The 27,959-nt window shown below is 40.4% G+C and overlaps 2 protein-coding genes and 1 non-coding gene across 6 annotated transcripts; 1 reads left to right on the top strand and 2 right to left on the bottom strand.

Annotated features, from left to right (window-relative positions):
- Window positions 1-542: 542 nt before the first annotated feature.
- Window positions 543-632, bottom strand: TRNAY-GUA (transfer RNA tyrosine (anticodon GUA)). The gene is given in 2 exon segments: window positions 543-578; window positions 596-632. It is a non-coding gene; the product is annotated as a tRNA-Tyr (tRNA).
- Window positions 633-2,273: 1,641 nt separating this feature from the next.
- On the bottom strand, window positions 2,274-3,153 carry LOC133073886 (coiled-coil domain-containing protein 137-like). The gene is given in 2 exon segments (XM_061167870.1): window positions 2,274-2,601; window positions 2,603-3,153. Coding segments are annotated over 2 exon segments (876 nt in total). The 5' UTR covers window positions 3,151-3,153.
- A 1,462-nt stretch (window positions 3,154-4,615) lies between these two features.
- Window positions 4,616-27,889, top strand: LRRC34 (leucine rich repeat containing 34). 4 transcript variants are annotated; one of them, XM_061168293.1, is made up of 12 exons: window positions 4,616-4,734; window positions 9,705-9,819; window positions 10,323-10,441; window positions 10,538-10,602; window positions 11,711-11,794; window positions 14,586-14,714; window positions 16,624-16,719; window positions 17,971-18,125; window positions 18,491-18,646; window positions 19,271-19,397; window positions 20,989-21,174; window positions 22,994-27,889. In XM_061168293.1, the coding sequence occupies exons 1-12, from the start codon at window positions 4,635-4,637 to the stop codon at window positions 23,000-23,002; spliced, it is 1,341 nt and encodes a 446-aa protein (XP_061024276.1). In that variant the 5' UTR covers window positions 4,616-4,634; the 3' UTR covers window positions 23,003-27,889. The 4 variants fall into 4 exon arrangements, with proteins under 4 accessions (XP_061024276.1, XP_061024278.1, XP_061024275.1 ...); XM_061168295.1 differs by lacking the exon at window positions 20,989-21,174; XM_061168292.1 differs by having other exon boundaries at window positions 20,989-27,889.
- The last annotated feature ends 70 nt before the right edge of the window (window positions 27,890-27,959 follow it).

The following is a 27,959-nucleotide window of genomic DNA, read 5'->3' as shown; positions in this document are numbered from 1 at the left end:
CTGAACTCTTCTCCAGAAACCTGGTTTTAATTAAAATCTTCTTGGATGTGAAGGTTCAGGCTTGATTTTTCTTTTTCAGTCTCCAACAGAGCTGTCTGGGGGAAATTTGTGTGCACTGGCCACTCTAATTAAGGTTAGTTAGCACAAGTATGTCTGGGCTTCCAGACACATAAAAGAACTTATTTCTCTTAAAATTCATCCTGTTCTATGATGAGACCTGCCTAGAAGGTCTCTATGTGTGTATTAGCTCCCATGAATCATATCCCACATGTGTTTGGAATCAAGTTGATGGCCCTATGAAAGCTATTTATATTGTATATGCATTGTTGTTAGTTGCTCAGTCATGTCTGACTCTTTGTGACCTCATGGAGTATAGCCCACCAGGTTCCTCTGTCCCTGGAATTCTCCAGGCAAGAATACTGGAGTGGGTTGCCATTCCTTTCTCTAGGGGATCTTCCCAACCCATGGATCAAACCCAGGTGTCCTGCATTGCAGGCAGATTCTTTACCTCCTGAGCCACCAGGGAAGTCCAAAATGTCAATTCCTTCGAGCCGGATTCGAACCAGCGACCTAAGGATGCCTGAGAAACTTCACACTACAGTCCTCCGCTCTACCAACTGAGCTATCGAAGGAATTGCACTGTATGTGAATTTTTAGTGGACTTAATAAAAGGAGGTTGTAAAGCCAGGCTTTGCAACAGCTGCCAGTAAATAAGAATAGGGAAGATTGATTCTTCATTGGCTATTTTTAACTAGGGATTGCTTTCTGGATGTACTTTTACAACCCAGTATTACTGAGACGTTTCTGAGTGGAATTACTCTTCAAGGGCCTTCCCAGGTGTCACTAGTGGTAAAGAATCCACCTGCCAATGCAGGAGACAGGAGATGCAGGTTCTATCCCTGGGTCGGGTAGATCCCCTGGAGAAGGAAATGGCGACCCACTCCAACATTCTTGCCATGGACAGAGGAGCCTGGCAGGCTACATTCCACGGGGTCACAAAGAGTCAGACACGACTTAGTGACTAAAGAGCCGCAGCACAGGGAAGGGAGTGTGCCGAACTGTACCTACATTCACATCTCAGTATTTCAGGCTACCTTTCAACTTTGCTGGTAGCACATGGGGTAAATGAAAACATAATTGTCTTTTTTTTTTTTTTTACAGCTTCCAGAACTTCAATCTTTTAATTAAAAAATAAACTTCACTGCATAAAATACAAACTTGGGGAAGAGCAAAACAGATCCCATACCATTCCACACTCATTCTCTAGGGCTGCCCTGGCCAGTGCTGAGGCCTAGCACTGACTGAGCTGCTCAGGCCATCTTTGCTGGCTAGAGGAGCCTGAGCTGTAGAGAGCAAGGCAGCCCAGTGGCTGTCAACCTCCAACAGGGCTATGAGCAGCCTGACCCTGTCCCTCCATGTTCAACTGCTAGCAGCCTGTAAGCCACATCCCCATGCTCTCACTTATATCCCACACCTGAGCAGGAGGATAAACCCAGGTGCTCCGTGCTTTGGCGCCCGTGTGAGGGTCAAACCCTGCCAGGCCCTGCCCTTAGCAGGAACTTACATGGCCCCTCTGATCGCAAGAGAGCCCTGGGCTGGGCTCCTGTCCGTGCTGTCTAGCCACTCTGGACCTGCTGGAGAGCCCTGCCATGTCCTCCCCATAGGCCTTGATGACATAAGGACTCAGCCTCCCCAACCTCAGTGTGGGTGGCTCAGTCTTCACACCCCAACATAAGCTGGGGTGGCTCCACCTATCCTGTGGGGACCGTGGTGACAGTGGTCTAGGTGGCCTAGATGCTGACCCCCCGCCCCTGCTCCACACCAGCCTGCTGTCTGGCTTTGGCTCCAGCCATGTGGCTCTGTCGAATCCGGTAGAGCCTCGCTTATCGAGTCAGCAGTGTCTACAATTCACTGGCATTTAGGGACAGGATTATGGGATTGGCCCTCCCTAAAGTGGCCCTGGGTTGTGTCTCAGCCTGGACCTGTGTGTTCAGAACAAAGCTGCATGTGACGCTAGGCTCAAGGAAGCGACGCTGACTCTATCTCACCCAGGTGGTGGCTCCATCTACGGGGGCTCAGGAGACAGACAATGCTCTGTGCGAGATATGGGTCCAGCGGATGGTCACTCCTGAAAGAGCAGTGTCTAGGGAGAAAAAAACAGGAGCCCGCTCCCCCACCTGAGTCCCAGAATATGTCCTGGGAAAGGACTCTCGACTGTAGGCCATCTGCTTGTCCAGCTCCAGTCCAGGTGCAGCAGCTCTGGTCCCTCGTCATCACAGCTGCGTCTCTGGCTTCTTCCCGGGCGCGAGGTGGGGTGGCTGCGGCGACTGAGTCCCCTGCCGCTGCTGCTGCAGTCTCCTTAGCGCCCTGTAGGCGTTCACGGCCCGCTCCCTCTCCTCCGCCACGGTCCTCTGTCTGGCCAGTGAGGTGGTCAGAGGCTGGGACACACCGCCGGGGTTTAGAAGCTTCTTCAGCATCAGTGATTTCTTGCCAGGCTGGTCCCTACTCAGGCTCATCCTGGGCTTGGCGGTCAGCTCTGGGGGCTGCAGCGCAACCTCACCAAACTCTACCGTGTCTTGGAGCAGCTCCTGCTCTAGCCTCAGCTGCTTTCTCCTCCCTCCTCTGCCGGGCCTTGTCCAGTCGCCGCTTCTGGAACGCTTTCTTCCGCTCCGACTTCTCCTTCTTGGGAGCCACCTGCACCTCGGGCTGCCGGTTGGCCTGGTTCTTGCTGAGGAATAGCACGTGCTGGGCCTCCTGTTCCATGCGCCGGACATAGGCCCTGTCGGACTCCCACTTCCTCTGCTTGAATTTGGGTACGGCAATGTCCGGTTCCCCTCCCTTTGCTTCCTTCTCCAATGTCTTACTGAAGGCTGCCTGGGCCTCTTTCTTCCTCTTCTTGTTACTGATAGGATTTTTCATCTCTTGCCGGCTCCTCATAATCTCTCGCAGCCTGAAAGGAATTTCCTGTTCATCCTGGTTCTTGGGCTTGCAATTCACTTTCTTCTTTTCTTTGCTGCGCGGTCCCGGCCATGGCGCCGAGCGCTGCTTCTCCAACTGTTGCTGCCTCCGGCCCTGCGGTCGCCCTGGTCTCCCAAACCCCGCCGTTCCCGCCGACTCCGCCGCCGCCACTCCGCGCCGGAGTCCAGCCATCTGCACGCCCCCATAATTGTCTTTTCTATCATCATGTTTAATGTGAAGAACCACTTGCCCGTGGTGCTTAAAATCTGTGGGTTACAGAGTGTTTCAAGAGACCTCTGCCTTGCGTGGCAACATTTCTCGGCCATGGAGCATGGTCTGGAAATGCCTGGCTGGGTAGCAGGAGGGAGAGAGGACTCAGATATTTTCTGTTTCACCTCTGAAAATAATGAACTTCATAAATGACCTGTTTTTACCTTGAGGATCTTCCTCGCACATTTTTCAGACAAGGAGTCTCTGGCTCCAGAGTCGTCTGCAAGGCCCTTTCACTTCCTTCTCTTTGACCTGTGACAACCCCAAACAGAAGGCCTTCCTTTCTTCCTTCCTTGTCGCCTCTCCCTCAGGCCCAAGTACCAAATCCTGAACCATTTACCTGGTAACTAACGCTGGGTTCTGTCTCCCCATTCCTCAAACTCCTGAGATGTTTCATACCTCCTCTCCCCTGCGTTCTGTCTCCCCATTCCTCAAACTCCTGAGATGTTTCATACCTCCTCTCCCCTGCGCGCCTGCGAAGTGACTTCAGTCGTGTCCGGCTCTGTGCGACCTTATGGACCATAGCCCGCCAGGCTCCTCTGTCTATGGGATTCTCCAGGCCAGAATACTAGAGTGGGTTGCCATTTCCTTTTCCAGGGGATCTTCCCGACCCAACGATCAAACCCGCCTCTCTTCTGTTTCCTGCATAAGAGGGTTTTTTTTTTTTTTTTTAACCACTAGCGCCACCAAATCCACTCTCCATCAGCTGTTCCCAATCTGAGAGCTCCCTGCCCCATAACAGCTGTGCTTCTCAGAGGATGCACAGGACTCCACGTGGATCCGGCCTGACTTTCTTCGCCTCTAAAAGACACCCAGTCTGCTCATCTCCAAAACGCACAAGGCAGTTCCGCCCTCTGGCAAGTTCACCTGGACCGGTCAGGACGATACCTCCTCCAAGAAGCCCTCGCTGATGGCTCCGCCCTTCCACAAGACTGATCAACTAGCCCCCTTAAGCTCCCTTACCTCCGTCCGCCCTAGCTGTGGTGGGCGACTCAGGTTTTGCACCTGGCCTCTGCAGGTATAAGCACAACTTGGGGAGCGCGTGTGTCATAATCATCTTTGTACCCCCGGCCCTAAGTTCATCAGCCATGCCCCCTAAACCTGGAGAACTTCCCTCTGCAAAAGAACCGGGATGCCCTGCCTCCGTGTGTCTTTAACCCAAGGCAGGGGACCAGGACCCAGATGGTGAACAAGGAGCCTCCACAGCATCGGCGGTCACTACCTGCCCAGCCAGGCCTCCGGGACCGAGGGGTAAATGGCAGAGGTTAGCACAACCAGCCGGCTAGGCGCTCAGGGTCGCGAGGTGAGTCCACACCGCTCGCAGCTCTTCGGCTGCGGTGGGCGGAGCCGGAGCACGCGGGCGGTCGTCAAGACAACGCCGCCGCGGCCGGCCGGATGTAGGGAGCATGGAGCTCAGCCAGAAGCAGGCCAGGCCGGCGTCCGGGTCCCCACTTCCCGCTCCCTCTAGGACCCCGACGCCGGCCTGGGCTGCGGCGGACGATAGCGGTAAGAAACAGGGGGTCCCTTCGGCGCCAGCCTGGCCCGGAAACGCGCGAGGGGCGTCATGGCCAGGCCGAGTCCTCCGAGCAGACTTTGGGCCAGAGGTTGCCCGGCGGGAGAGGACCCCTAGGAACCCTAGCTGAGCCCGGAACTTTGGGGCGCCCCCAAACGTGGGCGAGAGGGCAGCCCCAAGCTCCCGCGGTGGGTGCGCGGTTCTCGCGGTGGGTTGTCCTGAATTCACGTGTGTGTGTCGCTCTGTCTCCATGCACTACTTGGGCCCCTTTTTGTGAAGTTTCCGGAGAGCAGGGCCCAGGCGGGCTAGAGGCTCTGGAGACCACTCTTTGCACGCTCACGCCTGCACGGTTTTAAGTATTTCTGCACCCGTGAAGTATCTGGTAGCATGTTAAGCATTCTTGCCTGGAGAACTCCAAGGGAAGAGGAGCCTGGCAGGCTACAGCCCATGGGGTCACAAGGAATCGGACACGACTGAGTGACTAACACTTTGACCCTCATGTTAAGCGGAATGTGTACACCCCTCTCCCTTCACCATTTCCATTTTCGATGCTTGTGTGCTGGTAGATAGGGAATGGTGCCACAGGCCTTACGTATTCCACACGGCACTGTGAGGTGGGCGTTGACATGCTCTGCTTTTAGCATAAAAGGAACTTTAAGATCGAAGAATTTCTGTAAGTTGACATCACACAGCCCCTCCGGATTAGCACCCAAGTCTGACTGACCCTCAGTGTTCAATCTCCCAGCACTTGACTGTTCCAATAGAAGAGGGTAACCACCTCCAAAATAATTATCTAGTAATTTTTAAACGGGATATTAGGTAAAAATTATTTGGAATTCAAGAGTCAGGTGTGGATTAAAAATGAATCTAGGTTAAATTCTTGACATTTTCTTGTAGAATTGGTTATTCCTAGGTTTTGTTTTACGATTTGAAAACTGGTTTATTATTTTCTCCTAATATGAATACAGTATAGGAAATAAATTGTTGGTGCCATAGAATCCTGACATACAATTTCTTGGGTAAATTTTAAATAAAAGAGAGAGTAGCAGAAAAATATAGCTGATGCTCAAAAATACTTTAAATCCATGGCCAGGTAGTTAAGTATACATATTCTTTGGCTTTGTTTAGCCTGTAATCTAAGATTCCTTCATGCCTTCACATTAACGTGACTTGTAAGTCTACATGTGTTTGCATGTCCTGGATATGGTTCTGCCAGCTGAGGGCAGGCAATGAATCTGAGAAATTCTCAAGGAAGCCCTCTTCTCTTTGATGACATATTTAAAATTATTTAAAAATCAAAATACAGTAACTGTGGTTCAGGCATGCAAAATGGGGCCGGGTGGCTGTTGTGGATATGATTTCAGATGCATTCCTTCATCACTGAGAACTTGAACTGGCTTCCCTGGTAGCTCAGCTGGTAAAGAATCCGCTTGCAATGCAGGAGACTACAGTTCGATTCCTGGGTCGGGAAGGTCCCCTGGGTCGGGAAGGTCCCCTAGAGAAAGAATAGGCTACCCACTCCAGTTTTCTTGGGCTTCCCTGGTGGCTCAGACGACAAAGAATCCACCTGCAATGTGGGCGACCTGGGTTCGATCCCTGGGTTGGGAAGATCCCCTGGAGAAGGGAATGGCAACCCACTCCAGTGTTCTTGCCTGGAAAATCCCATGGACAGAGGAGCCTAGGGGGCTACAGTCCATTGGGTCTATATAGCATAGTGTCAGACTCAAGGACACTACTAGCTGTTTTCAAAATAGGAGCTGCTAGCTACACACTTATAGTTTCAAATTTCTTCCCTCCATTGCAACTTTGTAATCATTTCAGACTCCCAGTCATTCCTTGCTTAACAAGCAACCTCATTTCTTGCCAGCTCCAACCCCAATCCCAATTCTTGATGAACCATTTATGTAACCTCCTGGGTTTTTTGCATTTGTAAATCGCCACCATTTTGTAGTCTGGTGGAACACAATTCAAGTGCTTCTTGGATCTGTGTCTCCTGGGTTGCATTTTTAATAAACACCAGATAATTACTTCTGTTTCAATTGGGTCTCCATTTCTGAGATTTTGTTTAACATTTTTAATACCAAGGAAGGTAGGAGCCAGATGAGAGGGAAAAACCCAGTGGGAGCCCAGTTCCAAGAAGTAAATTTGTTTGAGGTCTACTTGTTTTATTTTCTGTTGAGGATGCTAAACGAGCATTTTTTGGATTGTATTCCATGTGAACCATGGTCTCCCAAGTCCTAAGTCTAGGAGCATTTTTATCCTCCTTCCCCTCTGGGTTCAACAACTTGAGGAGTCCTTGTGTACCTGAGAGTTTTAAATGTCCCGAGAATTACTGTAGATAGGAATCTGTTTAGCATTGTTTAACTCATCATTTCTCGAACTTACTTTACAATAAACCCCATTCTGTTTAGAATATCATTGATCATGTGGTTGATTAGTATTCCACAGAACACAGTTTGGGAAATACTGTGCTAAAGTATTCTTTAAATACATGAAATAAAGCATTATTTAAATACATAAATACATGTCCTAAAATAAGTGAAAGATTTCTTTAAAAATTGTTTTTAAATTGGAGTATAGTTGATTTATAATAGTGTTAGTTTCAGGTAGACAGCACAGTGATTTAGTTATACAGAATATATATGTATGTTCTTTTGCAGATTCTTTTCCATTATAGGTCATTACAAGATATTGAATATAGTTCCCTGTGCTATACAGTAGGTCCTTATTATTTTATGCTTAGTAAGTGAAAGATTTTTTATGTACAATTATGCTGTTAAAAATTTTCAGAGGGTATCTAATGAGATGGGAAAGATGCTCCTAATTTTAACTGAAGAGGAAAAGGATATAGAAAAAGAAAAATAAAGGGAATACTCCCAGACCTCAGTTGCAATGGTTCTTTGGCAATGGGATTGCTGATCAATGTTTCTTTTCTTTTATTTTCTTTTTGATATTGAAATTTCTAAGTTATTTGAAATAAATGTAGGTTAAATTTATTTATTTATTTATTTAGGCCACACCATGCAGCTGCAGGATCTTAGTTCCCCAACCAGGTATTGAACCAGGACTCTTGGCAGTGAAAGCACAGAGTTCTGACTACTGTACGAGGGAATTCCCCTAAATTTATTTTTTTTAAGTTTATTTTAAAAAAACTGTAAGAAAAGATTATTTGCTTTCGCTTTTAACATAATGTTCTTTCTCTTGCATCTTGTTTTGCACATTTGTTTAGCAAACTCTTTAGTTCATATAGTGCAGAAATCCACTCATGAAGGAACATTTTTGAGGTGAAGAGAAGCTGGATCCTCAAGATCTCAGGGTGGTTGAGTAGTGAGATCGCTGAGCTTTCTTAAAGAGACATAGAAACACAAAAGCTAGGACAGAAAAGAGACGGAGAGTGGTATGTGCTTCTAAGAAAAGTGTTAGCACACCTTCTACCCTGGAAAGCCTGGGCCTGGAAAAAGATGCTTTTAAAATAATACCAAAGGGGAGGGAGAAGGGATATATTGGGAGACTGGGGTTGATATATACACACTGCTATATATAAAATAGATAAGGACCCACTGTAACTCTACTTGGTACACTGTAGTGAATTATATGGGTGAAGTGAAGTGAAAGTTGCTCAGTTGTGTCCAACTCTTTGCGAGCCTGTGGACTATGCAGTCCATGAAATTCCCCAGGCCAAAATATTGGAGTGGGTAGCCTTTCCATTCCCTAGGGGATCTTCCCAACCCAGGGATCGAACCCACATCTCCCACATTGCAGGCAAATTCTTTACCAGCTGAGCCACAGGGGGAGCCCAAAGCAACCAGCACCTCCTTCAAGCCAGAAATGAACCAGTGACCGGAGGATAAGAACCTAAAAAAAGCGTGGATGTATGTATGTGTATGTGGGCTTCCCTGGTGGCTGTGACAGGAAAGAATCTGCCTGCAATGCAGGAGACTCAGGTTCGATCCCTGAGTCGGGACGATCCCCTGGAGAAGGGAATGGCAATTTACTCCAGTACTCTTGCCTGGGAAATCCCATGGATAGAGGAGCCTGGTGGGCTACAGTCCATGGGGTCACAGAGTAGGACAGGACTGAGCAACTAACAGACTACACAACACACAATGTTTATGTATAACTGATTCCCTTTCCTGTACACCTAAAACCAACACAACACTGTCGATCAACTATACTCCAATAAAAATTTTTTTTAAAAGTAGTATTGAAAATAATAAGATGATCCATCGAGGAAAGCTGCAGGTATAACAGAGGAAGAAGACTTCAACTCCAGTTTTGTTTCTGTCTTCCCTATTAGCGACTGGACAGGGAAAAATCACCTTTAGAAAGAGGAAATAGAAGACAATGGTAGGTAAAGCACTTCTATGAGTGAGGCCTCAACTTGGAGAGACCTGTTCTTCTAGGAAGAACAGACAGAGCTGTATTCAAAGATGCTATCAACTTACAGGGTATAGAAGGTCTTCAAGAAGGCTGTTGGACTTGATTTTTCAGATCCCTTTTGAGTTTAGACTCTATGATAAAAGTGTCTTTATTTGAAGCCTTTATAAGCAAACTTGAGTTAACCCATATCCATCATGGCAGAAAGGAAAGAGGCTTTGGAGTCAAGTTTGATTCAATACTCTGCTGTATGATTTCAGGCAAAATACTTCATTTTTCTGGACGTCATTTTCTCAGCTGCCAGGCCTATTATGTAACAGTTCTTTCTCCTTTTTGTCACTTCCAAGTTAAGTGTGTGCCCATCCTCAGTGAGTACTTCTATGGCCCTAGTTCTCCAAACAGCATTTTTCTTCTCTCCCATTCCTTATTTTACTTTCTCTGTTCTTCCTTTTCTTCCCCTCACCCCCAACTCTACACACACACACACGTTTATATCTTTGAAAGAAATCTAATTTTGGTGGGAGGAAGCTCCTGGGATAATTTATATGTGATGAAAAGTATTGCTTTTATTTTTCAAAAGTTGCAGCATCTACTGGTGGTCTCCAGGAATATTATTATGATCTATGTATGGAAAAGTCCCAGGAAATTAAACCTTTTATATTGCAAATACTCCAAGAAGTGGATGAAGAAATTGAAAAAGGGTAAGGAAGACATATACTTAATTACATTAGGAACAGTCACTGATACTCATCTGTGAAAACTCTTAGAATACTGAGTGATTTGAAAGCCATTTGCAAATGCTGGATGAAATTGACATGCTTTTTTGATTCAGCGTAGATGACTGACACAGGTCTTGGAGGTAGTCGAGTTTAGTGTTTAAAAAAAAAAGCACTAGACCAGCATTCTCCAAGTCTGAGTTCCAGATTGGTCGTTAACTCCTGTGAGCTGGGTTTATTTATGCAAATCATTGTTCAATGTCATTACCTATCAAGTGGGAATACTTTGGTTTTTCTGTGGTTGAGAAATTAAATTATGCATATATTAAAGTGCTTTTCAAAAGCTGTAGTATATATTCAGTAGTTTTAAGTTACTTGATAAAAATATGTATTGTGGTACTTGGTTCCAGTAAATACTATCCACTGATGTCACTAAACATGAAGGAAAAATATTTTCTTTATTGGATTTCCTTTTAATATTTTAACAGATCAGTAGGAATCACATTAAATATTGCTGGTAACAGTCGCTCACTATCAGGAGAAAGAGTAACTGGTGAAGATTTCTGGATTCTTTGCAGAGTTTTAAAGAATAATTCATATATTAATGGTATGTCTCCTTAAGAATCATTCCTTCCTGCTCTCATTCTCCTGATTAAGTATTCATTAGGAGGAATATCAGCTTCTATTCATCTGTATTCTTCAGGTTTGGATGTTAGATACAACCTCCTAAGTGATGTTGGTGCGTACTATGCTGCAAAACTGCTCCAGGTATTTTACTGCAAAATGTTCTTTGTTCATTTTCTTTTTCCAGGACCGAGTTAAGAACCAGTCTTTTCCTTGGAATGTGCAGGGTTTCAGCAGCCCTAGCCTGCGAAACTAACCCTTTATTGTAGACTTCACTTTGGAGATACCCAAACTGAAATGCTGCTTTATGATTGTATTTTATTTAAGAAAGGTAGTATGGTCCACCAATAAGAACAGGTGTCCTTAAAGAAAAGGCTTTGTTTCAACCTCAGAAGATTGGCATATACATGTGTGTGTCTGTATTTTCAGTTAAAATAAAATGTTTAAAGCAGCATATATCATTTTTTATTCTTCCCTTAAATTGGCTTTTTAATTTCCTAGCTCTTTGCCCCATTCTCATGTGCTGCAAGTGTTTCTGTTCAGCCAAAAGAGATCTTAAAATTCTCATACCTATGAAATAAATGGCACAGAATATAAGGAAGATTAAAAAAAAAAAAACTAACCAAGTTATTTTCAACAACCACAAATCAAAATGCTGCAAAAATCATACCCACCAAAATGTTCTCAGATCTGTTTAAGGTGAAATCACCTAGTCTAGTGACATATACACAAAACCTAGTTTTGCAAAATATCAAGGGTCTTGACTGTGCTATAACACTTGAAATACAGTAAAAGCACATTTGTGTATATGGTCTCAGTAGAGCTCATACCTAGAGCCTCTTGAGTCATCTTTTGCAAAGTGATACACTGTGGTTCAGTACATAAAGCACATCCATACTTTGAATCATTGATGAAAAATGAACGTAGTGGGAGGGAGGCTCACGAGGGACGTGTGTTTACTTAATAGCTGACTCGCACTGTTGTACAGCAGAAACTAACAACAGTGTGAAGCAACTGTCCTCCAATTTAAAAAAAATGAACAGAGTCCTTTTCTTTATCCTGTGATTATATGTGTTTAAATGAGAATGTTGATTTTTTTTTCCTTAATTGTCCTTTGTTTTGCTGGACCTTGAAATTTCCTGGTTATAAAGATTTTCTTTGCTGGTAAACACTTTTACCTAAAAAGCAGCTCATATATTTTTGATTGATTTCTAGTAATACATGTATAATAGCTTCTTTTCTCTTATTTTAGAAACAACGTAATCTCATTTACTTAAATCTTATGTTTAATGACATTGGGCCTGAAGGTGGAGAACTGATTGCTAAAGCCCTGCATGTAAGCATTTGTATACCTCAAACTAACAATTTGGGGATTTTAATTTCTTTAATTTTAGCTCGAAACCAACAGAAACAAATGTTAATGTCAACTTGTTTTAATATTGTGCAAATGTATATTTTTTGTTGCACTTCATTAACATTTAGACATCACATGAGTACTTTTGAACTCACTTTTAATACAGTTCTATGGATAAACCATAATGGAAAATATTTTTAAAAAAGTATTTATAACAGTCAGTTTGCTGTTCAGCAGAAATTAACACATTGTAAATCAACTATACTTCAATAAAAAAAATCAAGTTTTATTAAGACATAATTCACATACAGAATTTACCCTTTGGAAGTGTTCAGTTCAGTGGCTTTTTTAGTATACAGTGGACACCCTGAACTTTGAACTGCATGGGTCCACTCACATATGGGTTTCTTTCACTAAATACATGCTGCGGTATGATACAATTCATAGTCAGTCGAATCTAAGAGTATAGGATCTTGGATATGGAGGGCCAACTGTGAAGTTAAACTCATTTTCAACAGCACAGAGGGTCACTGCTCCTAACCCCTGTGTTGTCCAATGATCAGCTATATTCGCAGTTTTGTAACCATCCCCACGATCACTGTTGTTAGAACACCTCCTCCCCACAGAAGACCCTGTTAGTAATCCCTGTCTATGCTTCTCTCCCTCACTCTCCAGCACCTTGCAGTCATATCTACTTTCTGCCTGTCTATTCTGGCCATTTCATATAAATAGAATCACCATATAACATGTGGCCTTTACTGACTGGCTTAATGCTTTCAAGTGTCATCCATGTTGTAACATACTTCATTCCTTTTTATTGCCAAGTAATATTCCGTTGCACATTTCATTCATCCATTAGTTAACAGGTATTTGGGTTTCCACTTTTTGTCTATAATGAATAATGCTACTATGAATATTTGCACACATTTTTCTGTGCACTTTTCAATTTTCTAGGGTATATACCTTAGAGTGGAATTGCTGGATTATTTGGAAACTGTTTAACATCTTGAATGACTGCCAAACTGTTTTTCAAAGTGGCTGCCCCTTTTTATGTTCCACCGACAACGTATGGGTATTCTGATTTCTCTATGTCCTCACCAATTCTTGGTACTTTTTGATTTGAGCTATCCTAGTGGGTATGAAGAGGTTTGTGGTTTTGATTTGCATATTCCTAATGAATAATGATGTTGACATCTTTTCACATGTTAAGTGGTTATATCTATATTTTCTTTGGAAAATTGTCTTTTCAAATGTTTTGCCCTTTCTGGATATAAGTCCCTTATAGGATATGACTTGCAAGTATTTTCTGACATTCTGTAGGTTGCCTTTTCACTTTCTTAGTAGTATCTTTAGAAGCACACAATTTTAGAAGTTCAATAAAATGCATTTTATGTTTTTTTTGTTGTTTATGCTTTTGGTGTTATATCTAAAGTTGTATCTGACCTAAAGTCATGAAGATGTACACTTACATTTTCTTCCAAGTTTTTGACTCTTTCATTCAGTTCTTTGATACATTTTAATTTTTGTATATGAAGTGACATAGGAGTAATTTCATTCTTTTTCATGTGGCTATCTAGTCAACCCAACACCTTGTGTTAAAACTGTTCTTTCCCCACTAATTTTGACATCCTTGTCAAGAGTCAGTTGATTATAAATGTGAGTTTATTTCTGTACTCTCTATTCTATTAATGTATATATCTGTTCTTAGGCCAGTCCCACACTATCTTGGCTACTGTAGTCCTGTAGTTAAGTTTTGAAGAAGTATGGGTCTTCTTTGTTCTTTCAATGTTGTGTTGTTTCTTCTGGGTCCCCTGCATTTCCACGTGAATTTTAAGAGCAGTTTATCAATTTCTGCAAAGCAAACAAACTGGGATTTGACAGGGATTGCTTTAAATCTTTATATCAACTTGGGGAATAGTGCCGTTTTAATATTGTCTTCTGATTCAGAAACATGGGATGTGTTTCTTCATATATTAGTTCTAACAGGTCTTTTTTTGTTTTGGTGGATTCCTTAGAATTTTCCACATATAAAATTATGTCATATGCAAAAAGTTTTGCTTCTTTTCCAACCTGTATGCCTTTTTTTCTTGCCTTCTCTAGCCCTATCCAGTACAATGTAAAATAGAAGTGGTGAGAGTGGACATCCTTTCCTTCTTCCCACTCTTGGTGGTGGTGGTGGGGCAGGGTTTGACTTAATTTTAAAGATAATTATGTGCACTTATGGTTCAAATATTTATTCGTTAGGACAATGAAATGTCTGTAATCTTGTGAATGATTTATCCAAAGAATGAATTACGAGAAGGAATTAAATGTTGCAAATATCTGAAAACTTGTGTCAAAGGAATACAGGGAAATGTGAAGTGAGTGTTTAATGGGTGTAGGTCTCCTTTAAGGGTAAAGAGAATGTTTTGAAATTAGAGGTGATGGATGCACAACACCGTGAATGTAGTTAAATCCCGTGAATTGTACTTTTTGGCTGCACTGTGTGGCTTGCCGGATCTTAGTCCCCTGACCAGGGACGGAACCTGAACCCCTCAGCAGTGAGTAGGCAGAGTCTTAACTGCTGGACCGCCAGGGAATTCCCAAATGGTACACTTTATATTTTCACCTATTATGGGAAATTGAATGTTACCTTTATGGAATATATTCTGTTCAATCTCCATGAAAAACTGACTGAGTCTGCAAATAGTAATACAGTCTCCTGACTCACGTAATCTGAAGAGAATTCTGTGGGCTAAAATTTTAATCCAGTTTTGCCTCTTTTCCTTTGCAGAAGAATAGAACTCTGAAACACCTAAGAATGACTGGAAACAAGATTGAAAATAAGGGTGGAATGTTTTTTGCTGCAATGCTACAAATTAATTCATCCTTAGAGAAATTAGATCTGGGTGACTGTGACCTGGTGAGTTAAACTGGTTATGAGTGTCACTCACATATTTGATCATTCTCCCTGGAAAGTAGCACAGAGAAGTGTCAAGAGACCAGCTACATGACAGTCTTATGAATGATTGAAGCTGATCTCTAAGATCTAGTATCAGAGAAAAAAGATTTTTAAGTAAAAATCAGATTATAATAATTTTATGGAAGAATATCCAGTGTAATAAAAATCTTCCTAAATTTGCATCTATTACCCTTCTTAACTTGCATGGGATTTTCTAAAGAAGAATCTTATGTTCCTTTTAATTAAATACTTCATTTGTATAATATAAATTTTTTATTTGTGGAAACATTTTTCAGTGAGTAGTTATAGCATAAAACCTAAGACAATTGTAAGAGCCCTCATCTGACCTGATATGTCTTCAAAGTCCAGGCTTCATTTTCTCAAACATGCCTTCAAACCTTCAGGCCTACAGTTAGGAACCTAGTTAAAAGGTTAATGCAAAATCACTGGGACAGGATGACAGGAAGATGGGCCAAGGAGGCTCTTTGGTATAATAGGCTCTAAAGTTTAAGTTAGATACAGTAAGTAATTAATGGGGAAAGCATTAGTTCGACATACAGTTGACTTGACAACATGGGTTTGAACTGTTGGGTCCAGGTAAATGCAGACTTTTTACAGTAGTAAATACTACAATTGCTACAGGATTCAAGGTTCTTTGAATCCATGGATACCAAGGTAAACAATTGATCCCTGACCCTTTAGGGTCAACTGTATATTTTCTGCACATAATAGTCACAATCCTAGATTCTAAGGATACAGGAGTGCATCAGATATAGTCTTTGCCCTTATAAAGGTTATATTTTAGTTGGGAAAATATCAGTAAATTAGAGCAAAGTGCTACAAAGATGGCAGAGTACTCTGATAATGGGTGGGTGGGAGGTCATTCGTGTGATAGGATGGTTATCCCTAAGACCTGAGGAAGTAATACTAGGATGAAAAGAGCTGCCTCATCTGTGAAAGATGAGAAAGAGCTGCCTTCAAGAGGGACATGGCAGAATATTCCAGGCCAGGGATCCAGAACATGCAGACCCTAAGAGAGTGCTTCCCCAAGTGTGGTATGGTGCTAAGAAAGTGCTTCCCCAAGTGTAGCATGACTGACATAGATTGAAGTAATTTTAATACTCATGTATTTATTTTTACAAATGCTTTCTATTTATTTCAAGGGTTTATGGTTTCCCATTTATGGGAGTGACACAGTTTTAGGAAGTTTCTGCACTAGTTCAGGTGGGTGATGAGAACCTGGGTGAGGTGTTAGCTAGAGAGATGGACTAATTAGAGACATCTTTTGGAAGCAGAATCTGTTAAGATTTGCTTCTAAGATCTGGCAACCAACTGATAGGAAGGGAAGAGGACTGATGGAGTGGGAAGAGGCCTAGGTTTTCTGGTGTAACAACTAGATATGTATCCATCACAGAGATGCAAGAGGATCAGGCCCTTCAAAAGGCAGAGGGGGCCTACTGGAGTTGTGAAAAATGTGATTAGTAATGGTTTGCCGCCATAAACACACATTTAAAGTGTGTTAGTATGAATATAAAAGGAAGTTTGCATTGAGGATATATATTACAAGTAGTATAGAGCCCTAGCTGGGATCCACTTGTGTCCCCACATGTCTGACGTCTGCATCATATAGAATCTTGAAGATTTAGTAGCAAACCTAGAGGTAAACATCTGAGGAAACCTTAAGAAACTGCCCGTGCATGTTAAAGATGAATTTTTTCCGAATTTGACCATCTACATTCAAGGACTAGGAAATTAAACGTTTAAGAGCACAATTTTGATTTATCAGAGCCCAGTTTTACTGATCTTGAACTATTAAGGAGGTTACTTTATATACTTTGTCAGTTTCCTTAATGAATTTATCTGTTTTTAGGGAATGCAAAGTGTGATAGCATTTGCTACAGTCCTAACTCAAAACCAAACAATTAAGGGATTAAACCTAAACCGACCCATACTGTATGGTGAACAGGTATGTATTCCACGTGAGCAGTTAATAATGCTGTATGTGAATAAAACGAAGGTACTATCTGAGGGTTATGTCAAGGTTCATGAATGCGCTGTATTTTTAGACTTGTAAACTACCATTTACAAATGAAAACTTGAATGGAAAATTTTAAGAGTTTTATAAATATGGTTTTAGATGTTGCTTATTTAAACAAATATATTGTCTTTTGTTCTTATGAACTCATTCGCAGTGGGTAAACCTTCGAGGGGCAGCGTGCTTAAGATGAACACATAGATGATTAGAGTTTAAGGGCTAGAGAATTCTAAGAGCCCAGTGTTAACTGTCATTTGTTTTGTTATATTGATGTGATTAACTACTGCATCTTTGAAATCATAAGTAATAATGACATACTGCCTAAGAATAGCAGTCCCGGAGGTCTGGACTTCATCCTATAGATAAGCTGCATTCTGTAGCTTGTGGGATCTCCGTTCCCCAACCAGGAACTGAATCTGGGCCCAGTAGTGAAAGCAAGTCCTAACCACTGGACCCTCAGGAAATGCCCTCATGCTCACCCATGGTACCAGTTGTTGTGTTTTTCCCTTCTGGGATGATCGATATTTTTTAAATGATTTCTGTTGTTGCTGTTCAGTTGCTAAGTCATGTCTGACTCTTTGCCAATTCCGTGGACTGCAGAATGCCAGCTTCCCTCTCCTTCATTATCTCCTAGAGTTTGCTCAAACTCACACCCACTGAGTCGGTGATGCTATCCAACCATCTTATCCTCTGTTGCCCTCTTCTCCTTTTGCCTTCAATCTTTCCCAGCATCAGGGTCTTTTCCAGTGAGTCAAGCTCTTTACACCAGGGGGCCAAAGTACTGGAGCTTCAGCATCAGCCCTTCCAATGAATAGTCAGGGTTGATTTCCTGTAGGATTGACGGATTTGATCTCCTTGCAGTCCAAAGGACGCTGAAGAATCTTTTCCAGCACCACAATTAGAAAGCATCAATTTTTTGGCACTCAGCCTTTTTAACTAACCTCTTTTACATCACTTAGTCATTGTACAAGTGCCTGCTGCCTGTTTCTAAGATGGTAAAGGTATATCATTTGTGACAAAATGATTTCTTTTTAAAAGCCATGCTAAACAAATAGCAAATTGGAGACTAACAGTCTTAACTGATAAAATCTTTTTAAAAAGCTAATTTAAATAACAGACCATGTTTGAAATAAACATGTACTGCTTTAAAATTATATTTTATAAAAGACTATCTATTTTTAGGAAGAGTCTACAGTTCACCTAAGCCACATGTTGAAAGAAAATCAGTGCCTTATTGAATTACACATGTGTAAACATGATATAAAAAACTGTGGTATGAAACAGTTATGTGATGCACTCTATCTGAATAGGAGCCTACAATACCTTGATGTAAGCTGGTAAGTGATAATCTGTATAATCTATGTAAAGATTCATAGTATGATTCTCTGTTAGACACTAAATCCAAAAACTAGAAAATAAAACTATTTTTATCTTTTTATCTTGAGCTTCAGTTATAAATTATATATCAGTTTAAACTGATATAATATCTCCTAATAACTGGAGTGAGCAATTTAAATATGTAAACCAGAATAGAAGCAACATTTTATGGCAAATTTTCATTAACATGTTTGGAAATTGAGTGATTAAAATAAATCTTAACTAAAATAGAAAGTACTGCTTATAAGTTTCTAAGCCTGCGATCTCTATGAATAAAAGGACACTTCATATTTTCAAATATAACTACATATTTTTCCTTTCCCAGCAATAAAATAACTCAGGATGGAATGAAGTGTTTGGCCGATGTTCTGAAAAGCAATACTACCCTGGAAGTAATAGATCTTTCTTTTAACAGAATGGAAAATGCAGGAGCAAACTATCTCAGTGACGCTCTTGCTTCACACAACAGGACTCTTAAAGCGTTAGTATGGTTTTACATTTAATCAAAATAACAGAAAAAAAGTTGTTTAGAACACTAACCTTAAACCTCTTACCACTAAAGATTCATGGTGAAATATGAAAACTCAGTTTCTAAACTGACATATTAAGTTACAGGAAACATTTCAGTATCTTCTATTTTCTTTTTAAAGGAATGTCTTTTTAAAATTAGATTGATACCAGTTATGAATGCTTAAGGTTAATGAGAAAATTCTTATCACTTATTTATCCTGAATTCTAACAGAAAAGTTGTCATCATTCAATATGATGACTTTAAAATAAGAATGAATCAAGAAGAAAATATTACTCAGATGACTTTATCCTGAAAAATATGTCTGTAATCCACTCCAAACCTTTACTGAATAATAAGTAGAAGAATAGTCTGTTTATTTCCAAAACGTAGGTAGCTCTACTTAGGTACATGAAGAATCCAATTAGAAAAGTTTCTTGGATTTCAGGAATTATAAGATCGGTATTTTATCTACTACATTGAACATATTTAATGCTAAGACAACACAGTAAGATGTATGTAATAAATGCTGTTGGTAGCTCATCCATTCTCTCTGTGGAACTGTTTCCAGAGTTATTACTTTTTGTTTCTCCACAGGTTGTCAGTGGTGAGCAACAACATAGAGGGAAAAGGACTTGTTGCACTTTCACAATCAATGAAAACAAATCCTACACTCTCTCATATCTACATCTGGGGAAACAAATTTGATGAAGCTACATGTGTGGTAAGTTTGTCTTCACTGAGGTTTTTTCCTGGGACTTTCCCTACAACATCAGATGGTATTTACTGATGAGTTAGTCAGGATTACAAAGTATAGTGAGACACTGCAGTTTTGATAAATTTTAACATAGGTTCTAAAAATTAGCTACTGGAAAGTTCTGTGGTTGAAACAGTGAGAGATATCAAATACTACATATTAGTATGAATATCACTGAGGGACTTTTCTGGTGGTTCAGTGGTTGAGAATCCATCTGTCAATGCAAGGGACACGGGTTCAATTCCTTGTCTGGAAAGATGCCACATGCCATGGAGCAGCTAAGCCCATGTGCCACAACTACTGAAGCCCGTGCGCCTATAGCCTGTGCTCCACAAGAGAAGCCCCCACAGTGAGAAACGTGCCCACTGCAATGAAGAGGAGCCCCTGCTTGCTGCACCCAGGGAAAGCCTGTGCTCAGCAACAAAGGCCCAGTGCAGCTGAAGACAAATCAGTAAATAAAATGGGAAATTATACAGTCCTAATTTTACTCCAAAGTTAAGTTTAAAAAAAAAAAAAATCACAATTGTTGATTTATTATAAATTTGATGTGGCACACTCTCTAACCTGCTACCCAATAATTAAAGCAAGACACAGAATTTGAAAATACAGTACAAGTTGTCAAAATAGTTGGTATGTTGCTTATGTAAATATATAGAACCCTTAATACTGCTTTCAAAACACACAAAAAGCATCATAATGAACAGTTTTCAGTTAGAAAGAATAGAAAGAAAAATAAGGTGTCAGGATTCTCAAAAACTGCCAAAAGACTAATCAGAATTCTATCACTAAAAAGATTAATAATATGTACACTATTTTAAAAAAAAGCTTGATTTCAGAAAACACCACATCCACATTCTATAACACTAGAAGCTGAACTGAGTTGGACTAATAACGACAAGCTATAGCAGAAAGCAACTAGACTTGAATCTTTAACTAATTTCTGCTTTTCTCTACAGTAATTAATCACAACCTTACTGACTAGTTAAACATGTTTGTATGACACCTTTATGTAGATGTCAATGATCCATAGATGATATACAAAGAAAATTCTACAATGAAGAAATAATTATGTGGCCAGCTACACCAGCATTTAATACTAAGGGAATGGTCTCTCAGCCTAAATCTGTCAGTTACCTTCAGGGAGTCCATGACCTCAGTTTTAAGCCAAAATCTGTGGGTGTTTATTTTTCTAAAAATGGATCCCCAGCTCTCACTGGATCTTCAGGGGCATATACAATAGCACTCCACCCTCACTTATGAGTCACCTTGTGACTTGAAAATTTTGACATGAAACCTCTGGCCCACAAAATGGTAATATATATAGAACTGTTATCTCAGTGAGTCATAAGACAACAAAACATAGTTAAAGCTAAAATGCAGAAATGAGTTTTACGAGATTGTAATTTCCACAGTGTGAACAATACCTGAAAAATATTAAAATTCAGCAGTTATTCAGAATATTTCAGACTATAAATTATCACATCTAAATGTGAATGTTGAAATTTGTAAAATGAATAAGCTATTTTCTCAATGATACAGTTTTTCTTAAAATTCCTAGGCATATTCAGATTTAATTCACACAGGCCGTCTAAAATCAGACAATACAGATGTGGAGCCGTTTGTGGTGGATGGACACGTGTACCTTGCAGAAGTCTCCAATGGCCTTAAAAGGCATTATTACTGGACACCAGGTTATGGAGAAGCTTGCAGCCCATCATCTAATGCAGGTTTTTCTCTTGCACCAGTAGGTCAACATTTATGAAAAACAAACTTTAAAGTAATTTTCATCTATGTGTCTGATTACTTTTCAGATACTAATATTTTATTGTCTATTAAATTTTTCCATACATTATAAGAAGTTACTTTTGTTAGACAGGTAAAAGATACTAAATTCCAAACTGTCCACTGTGAAAAACTGAGTAGTGTGGTTTTTTCAAAAAAATTTGACAAAATAGGGACCAAAATTTGAACAGTTGGAGAAGGAAATCAAGTAACTAATTTCTTTTTATAAAGAAAATACACCCAAAGAGTAAAGCAGTATAGAAGGAAAGGTCATTCTAGGTACCCTAACTGAAAGTTGTCATGAAGTAAAACAGTTTCAGGGGGCAGATTCCAGGGACCATCAAGGGGTTTAGAGGTTGAAAAAGTATTTAAGGTATTTTACAGATGGGTTTTGGTACAATTTCACAAATACAGGCAAATATACATAAACAGACACACATATAAATACATATAAACAGACACACATATAAATACATATAAGTGTATACTTTACAAACATGTCAGTGCTGCCAGTGAACTTTTAGAAGAGAATTCTCTTTTGGAGGATGCCACTAACATTTTAATGATTTGATGGCAAATAATTACCCTTGTTTGTGGCCAACTGTTTTCAAATTAAGATTTCTACAAAGAGGCAATAGACACTATGATCCTTTGATTACAGACTCATGTTCACAAATTTATTCATATATACCACTTAACTGTTTAACCTGAATGATTACTGCTAAAGCCAGGCAAAGTGTGAGGAAAAAAAACAACAACTGTGGACAACTTAAAGAGGTTACTCTAAGTTTTGCGCCTAAAAGGAAAAACCATCTGTCTCTAAATGTTCTGAGTGAAGAGGTGAAATAAAGGTGGTGGTCAGTTTTACAGTTGTCCAAGTATTGCCTTCACTTAAGTATTGTGAATTCCTCATATCATAACTGTATTTATTCCAAAAATTTAAATTATAAAAAACCCCAAATCTCTTATTCTCCATTCCTTTAATAAAGAATTAAGATAAAAATTTCCTATGATTTAATGATTTTTAAAATTTATCAGGCTTTTCCTTATATTCATCACCTAATACCACATTTCCATACTCCCTAGGGAAATGTGTGTTTGTGCGCGCAGGGGTGTTGAGGGGTAGGCACAGATGGTGGTAATGGTTATGAAATGGGAAGAACATCTGAGTAAATTATATGAGCCATTATTTTTCACTTAATGTTCTAGAGTTACTGAGCTACTGAGCCAGAAAAGACCTAAATGCCTTACCAAATCCATTCTCACGCTTTCAGAGAGATGAACTTGAATCATCCAGGACAGATGGTTGCTATCAGGTTGAGTCTGTGCTGAAAAACAAAACCTTAAAAACATCTGCAGTTGTTTGAGAAATACACTCATTAGTTGATGTTAATAATAACAAAATGTGTGAAATGGATTTCAGGGCTTTTTTTGGAATAAGTATCGTTCATATATTAAAAGAAAACTACTACAATCTGATAATGGAATTTTAGAAAGAACATGACTTTCCACTGTTTGCAAAAAATACTTATTGAAGATCTTCTGTCACCAAATGTTTACAATGGAACCAAAAAAATTGTACAGACTACAAAATTCTAAGTGTGACTTTATGTATCCTGACACTTATAATGATTGATTTGACTTACTGATTTTACTCTTAGTTTAGTTCTTAATCAAACTAGTTTCCAATTCGTTGCATGTTTCAGATTTTATTTTCTTTTAAGGCTTCTTCTTTGAAGATATAAAAGACTTTGTTTTTGACAATGTTCTTTTACATTCAGTTCAGTTGAGTTGCTCAGTCGTGTCCGACTCTGCGACCCCATGGACTGCAGCACGCCAGGCCTCCCTGTCCATCACCAGCTTCCAGAGTTTACTCAAACTCATGTCCATTGAGCCGGTGATGCCATCCAACCATCTCATCCTCTGTCGTCCCCTTCTCCTCCCACCTTCAATCTTTCCCAGCATCAGGGTCTTTTCAAATCAGTCAGTTCTTCGAATCAGGTGGCCAAAGTATTGGAGTTTCAGCTTCAGCATCAGTCCTTCCAGTGAATATTCAGGACTGATTTCCCTTGGGATGGACTGGTTGGATCTCCTTGCAATCCAAGGACACTTGAGAGTCTTCTCCAATACCACAGTTCAAACGCATCTGTTCTTTGGCACTTTTATATTACATGCTGAATATAGCTACAACTAAATAACTGTTATCTAAAAAAAAGTTGCATGTCAGAGGAAAGTCAGGTTTCTATATTGTTAAAAATGCAATAGGAAATAAAATTTTTTGATCAAATCTGAAAAGCCACGGAATTCAATGTCTAAGAAAACCATGCTATTAGAAAAAATAAAAACATTTTAAACAATTGTCATGGAAAACATTAAGCTGATGAGGAAATGCTACTCTTAGCAATTAAGAGAGTCAATAAACTCAGACTTGTGTAACAGTATAACAAACTTCTTATGCTCGAACATCTGTCCAGAGTATAGTTTAAAATGAAGATACTAAATCATCATTTTTTTTAAAGTATGGAGAATGAGGATCAAATGGGGGAACTGTTAAAAATAGATTCTTTTTTTCTTTTAAATAGATTCTTAAGAGTTGGATCTACTGAATCAGAATTTCCAAACAGTCTGGGGAACCTGCATTTTTACAATCCAGGTCATCTTTAATCTCACTGAAGTTTAAAAACCAATGCTCTGGTTTTCTCATTCTTGAAATTATTATTATTTTTTAATATATACTTCTTTTAAATGGAAGTATCTAAGTCAATAGCTAAATGAATTATCACAAAGCTAACCCATCTGTGTTAACCATGATACAGATAGAGTAAATGTCAGAACTGCTTCCAGCCATCTTCCCCAATAGACAATCACCATCATGATGTCTAACACCATACTTTTGCATGTTTTAGAATTTTATATAAATGGAATCATATATATGCTTTTTGTATCAGACTGCTTTTGTACAACGTTCAGTTCAGTCGCTCAGTCGTGTCTGACTCTTTGTGACCCCATGAACTGTAGCACGCCAGGCCTCCCTGTCCATCACCAACTCCTGGAGTCCACCTAAACCCATATCCATTGTGTCGGTGATGCCATCTAACCATCTCATCCTGTGTCGTCCCCTTCTCCTCCTGCCCTCAATCTTTCCCAGCATTACGGGCTTTTCAAATAAGTCAGCTCTCCGCATGAGGTGGCCAAAGTACTGGAGTTTCAGCTTCAACATCAGTCCCTCCAATGAACACCCAGGACTGATCTCCCTTAGGATGGACTGGTTGGATCTCCTTGCAGTCCAAGGGACTCTCAAGAGTTTTCTCCAACACCACAGTTCAAAAGCATCAATTCTTCTGCACTCAGCTTTCTTTATATTCCAACTCTCACATCCATACATGACTACTGGAAAAACCATAGCCTTGACTAGACAGACCTTTGTTGGCAAAGTAATGTCTCTGCTTTTTAATATGCTATCTAGGTTGGTCATAACTTTCCTTCCAAGGAGTAAGCATCTTTTAATTCCATGGCTGCAATCACCATCTGCAGTGATTTTGGAGCCCCTCAAAATAAAGTCAGCCACTGTTTCCCCATCTATTTGCCATGAAGTGATGGGACTGGATGCCATGATCTTAGTTTTCTGAATGTTGAGCTTTAAGCCAATTTTTTCACTCTCCTCTTTCACTTCCATCAAGAGGCTCTTTAGTTCTTTTTCACTTTCTGCCATAGGGTGGTGTCATCTGCATATCTGAGGTTATTGATATTTCTCCCGGCAATCTTGATTCCAGCTTGTGCTTCCTCCAGCCCAGTGTTTCTCGTGAGGCACTCTGCATATAAGTTAAATAAGCAGGGTGACAATATACAGCCTTGATGTACTCCTTTTCCTATTTGGAACTAGTCTGTTGTTCCATGTCCAGTTCTAACTATTGCTTCCTGACCTGTATACAGGTGGAGTGCAATTCATTCATGTTGTTTAATGTAGCAGTAATCCATTCAGCTTTTGTTTTGAAATATTCCATAATATGCTGGGTAGTAGGGGTGTCAATAGGATTCTGAAAGAGATTCTCCCAGGCTAGGACACAGTCACATCAAAGTAAACCTTTGTGATGCAGTTTCCTTTCCCAGACTACTCTGTTCCTCTGTGCTATGAAGGGGACCCACAAGTTCCAATGTTCTCCCAAGGGGAGACTCACAAGGTAGCTGAGTGGGAAGCAAATAGGTGAATGTGAAGAAAGTAGGCTTATCGGGAGCCTGCAGTGGGGTGTCATGTACTAAACCTGCAACCAAACAGGACTGTTTGAGGCATTTATGCAGAAGTCTCAGGGCTCTCTTTTTTAAAATCCAAGAGAACTAAAGTGAAGCCAGGTCTGCCAAGAAGTACTGGGCTCTGACCAGGCTAGGAAAAAACCTGATCATATATTTTATGAGCTGCTACCTACTGCATCAGAGGCCAGCAGGATGTCCAGAAAATGGAAAAGTAAGAACAGTGTCTTCCCTCATGCCCCTTGGTCATATAAGCCTCCTCTCCTCCACATAGGTGGACACCATTTTAGAGAGACGACAAAGGGTAGAGATAAGACAAGTTTTAAAATGTTTAAGCACTCCCTTAAGATATAAGCTGTCTTCTTTATATCAGACTAGGTTTTTAATTTTTTTCCAGACTTCCCACTGGGTGGGAGCTTAAGGGGACGAACATGTTAAGTTCTGCAGGAAAACTCTTACTTCTTCTGCACATCTGAATTGTAATGAGTAAATTTGCAACCATATGCATGTCAAACATTTTCTTCCATTTCCTTCTTAGCAGTCATCCTTTAAGACTATGTGTAATATAAGTCTATTATGTTACTATTACAGTGCTGCAGACTATTATGCTCATCACTTATCAGTGTTTCAAGTTTGAAAGCAATAAAGTGGTTTATACTTTTCAGATATTTGATAAAATGATTGTTTGCTGTACTCACTCTGCTTTTCAAACTAAGTAGTTTGAAAAGTCCTTACATCTACTCAAAATGTATCCACCTGGCTTCTACCCACTGATATTACTGCAGCTGCCTTTCTCAAAGGATCATCATGCTCCAGTTACCCAACCCACTGTTGTCTTTGACTGGAATCCTTTCTCTGTACTCTGTGATCAGTACAGAGCCACTTTCGTCTTCGTGAAATCTGTACCACCCTAGTTTTCTTCCTGTAATCAATTTCCATCTCCTGTCCTGTCTTTTGCTCATTCTTAAGAATGTATATTCCCCCATGATTCTGTCCTCATCTTTTGTTCTTCTATACCATCTCCCAGGGTTGCCTAAATCATTTGTCACAATAATTATTAGCCTTATGCTGTATCTGTATCTCTAGCTTTACCCTCAACTGGGTTTCAGTCCCCATTTCCAACCACCGCTAGACATTTTCACATAGGTGTCTCACCGCCAATGAAATCCAGCAGATAAAAAGTCTTTTCTTCCATAAACCTCCATCTTATCTCCCTATCATAATTAATAGCATTACCATCTACTCAATCACTAAGGATCAAAACTTAGGTTACTAAATTGGGGATGCAGGAAGAGAAACTGGCTCAAGCCTACTTAAGAAAACGGGGATTTATGGAATTTGCAAGTTCAATCCATGGCTGGGGAACTAAGATCCCACAAGCTGCGCAGCATAGCCAAAAAAAGAAAAGGGGGATTTACTGTAAGGATTTAATAGGCAAAAATCATGGGCACTCATGCACAAGGAAACGAAACATAGCTATGCCACCTCGAGTGTGACTGCAAAGTCCCAGGCAACTTTGGTTTCTCACAGGGTCATGGTCATTTGGTTCTGCAAACCTACTTCATCCCCTTGCTTTATTCTATAGATCAGCTTTCTCTGCTTCTTCACCATTTCCTTTAGATTTTTGGCTTGCTTCACTGACTATGCACCAGATCTAAATGGTCTTTTTTATGTACATGTAAACCAAGTGTCTGAAGTAGTTCGTTTGGGCTAAGAACTTCTTAGCCCAACTTCTTCCTGGTAAGGTGTTCTATCAGATGTGATCACAAGCATGGGATCACAAGCATGGAATCCCAAGCATGTTACAAACGTGGCCATCTACTCCCTGCCCTTTAGCATTCAACTATAGTTGAGGGTGTGAGATCCTGAAGTATAAACCCGGCTATCTAATCCCATTCTCCCAGCACAAGTGAAAGGCAGAGAAGGTGGTAGAGGTATAGTGCTAGATGTGTTTAATGATTCCTATCTCTGCCAACACTTTCCAGATTTTCTCTCCATTCCCCTACCTCAGTCAGCTGTGAACAAATCCCTCCCAATAGCCACCTCCTCCTGCCTACCTATCCAGGAAAGCAACAGCTCTTTCTCTGTCCATTCAACTTCCACTGACTGCTTGACATTTCCTTTCGTGCCTTCCTCTGTTGTAACACTTGGCATTCAGGCCTGTCTTTCCCATTTGACTGTAAACTTAAAAGAGGAAACCATTTTGTTCATCTTTATGGCTTTATGTAATTCTGATTTCAATAATTTTCTAGCATTTCAAGTAATAGCCAGATATTTTCATTCAAATACCTGATTCATATGCATGGTGTTTATTTCAGTATATACTTCTTGAAAATAAATACCCTATTTCTGAATGACTACTATGTTTACATGATAATTATCCAACTCCATTAAGCAAATACATCACACCTCTGCTGAATGAAGTGGGGTGGGGGTTGCAAAGGACAGGTTAAGTAAATCATATCACTGTCTCAAGAAATGCTCTGATAACTATCAATA

The sequence above is a fragment of the Dama dama genome, chromosome 19 (assembly GCF_033118175.1).
Source record: "Dama dama isolate Ldn47 chromosome 19, ASM3311817v1, whole genome shotgun sequence".
In the NCBI taxonomy this organism is placed as follows: domain Eukaryota; kingdom Metazoa; phylum Chordata; class Mammalia; order Artiodactyla; family Cervidae; genus Dama; species Dama dama.
This window is presented reverse-complemented; position numbering and strand designations above follow the sequence as displayed.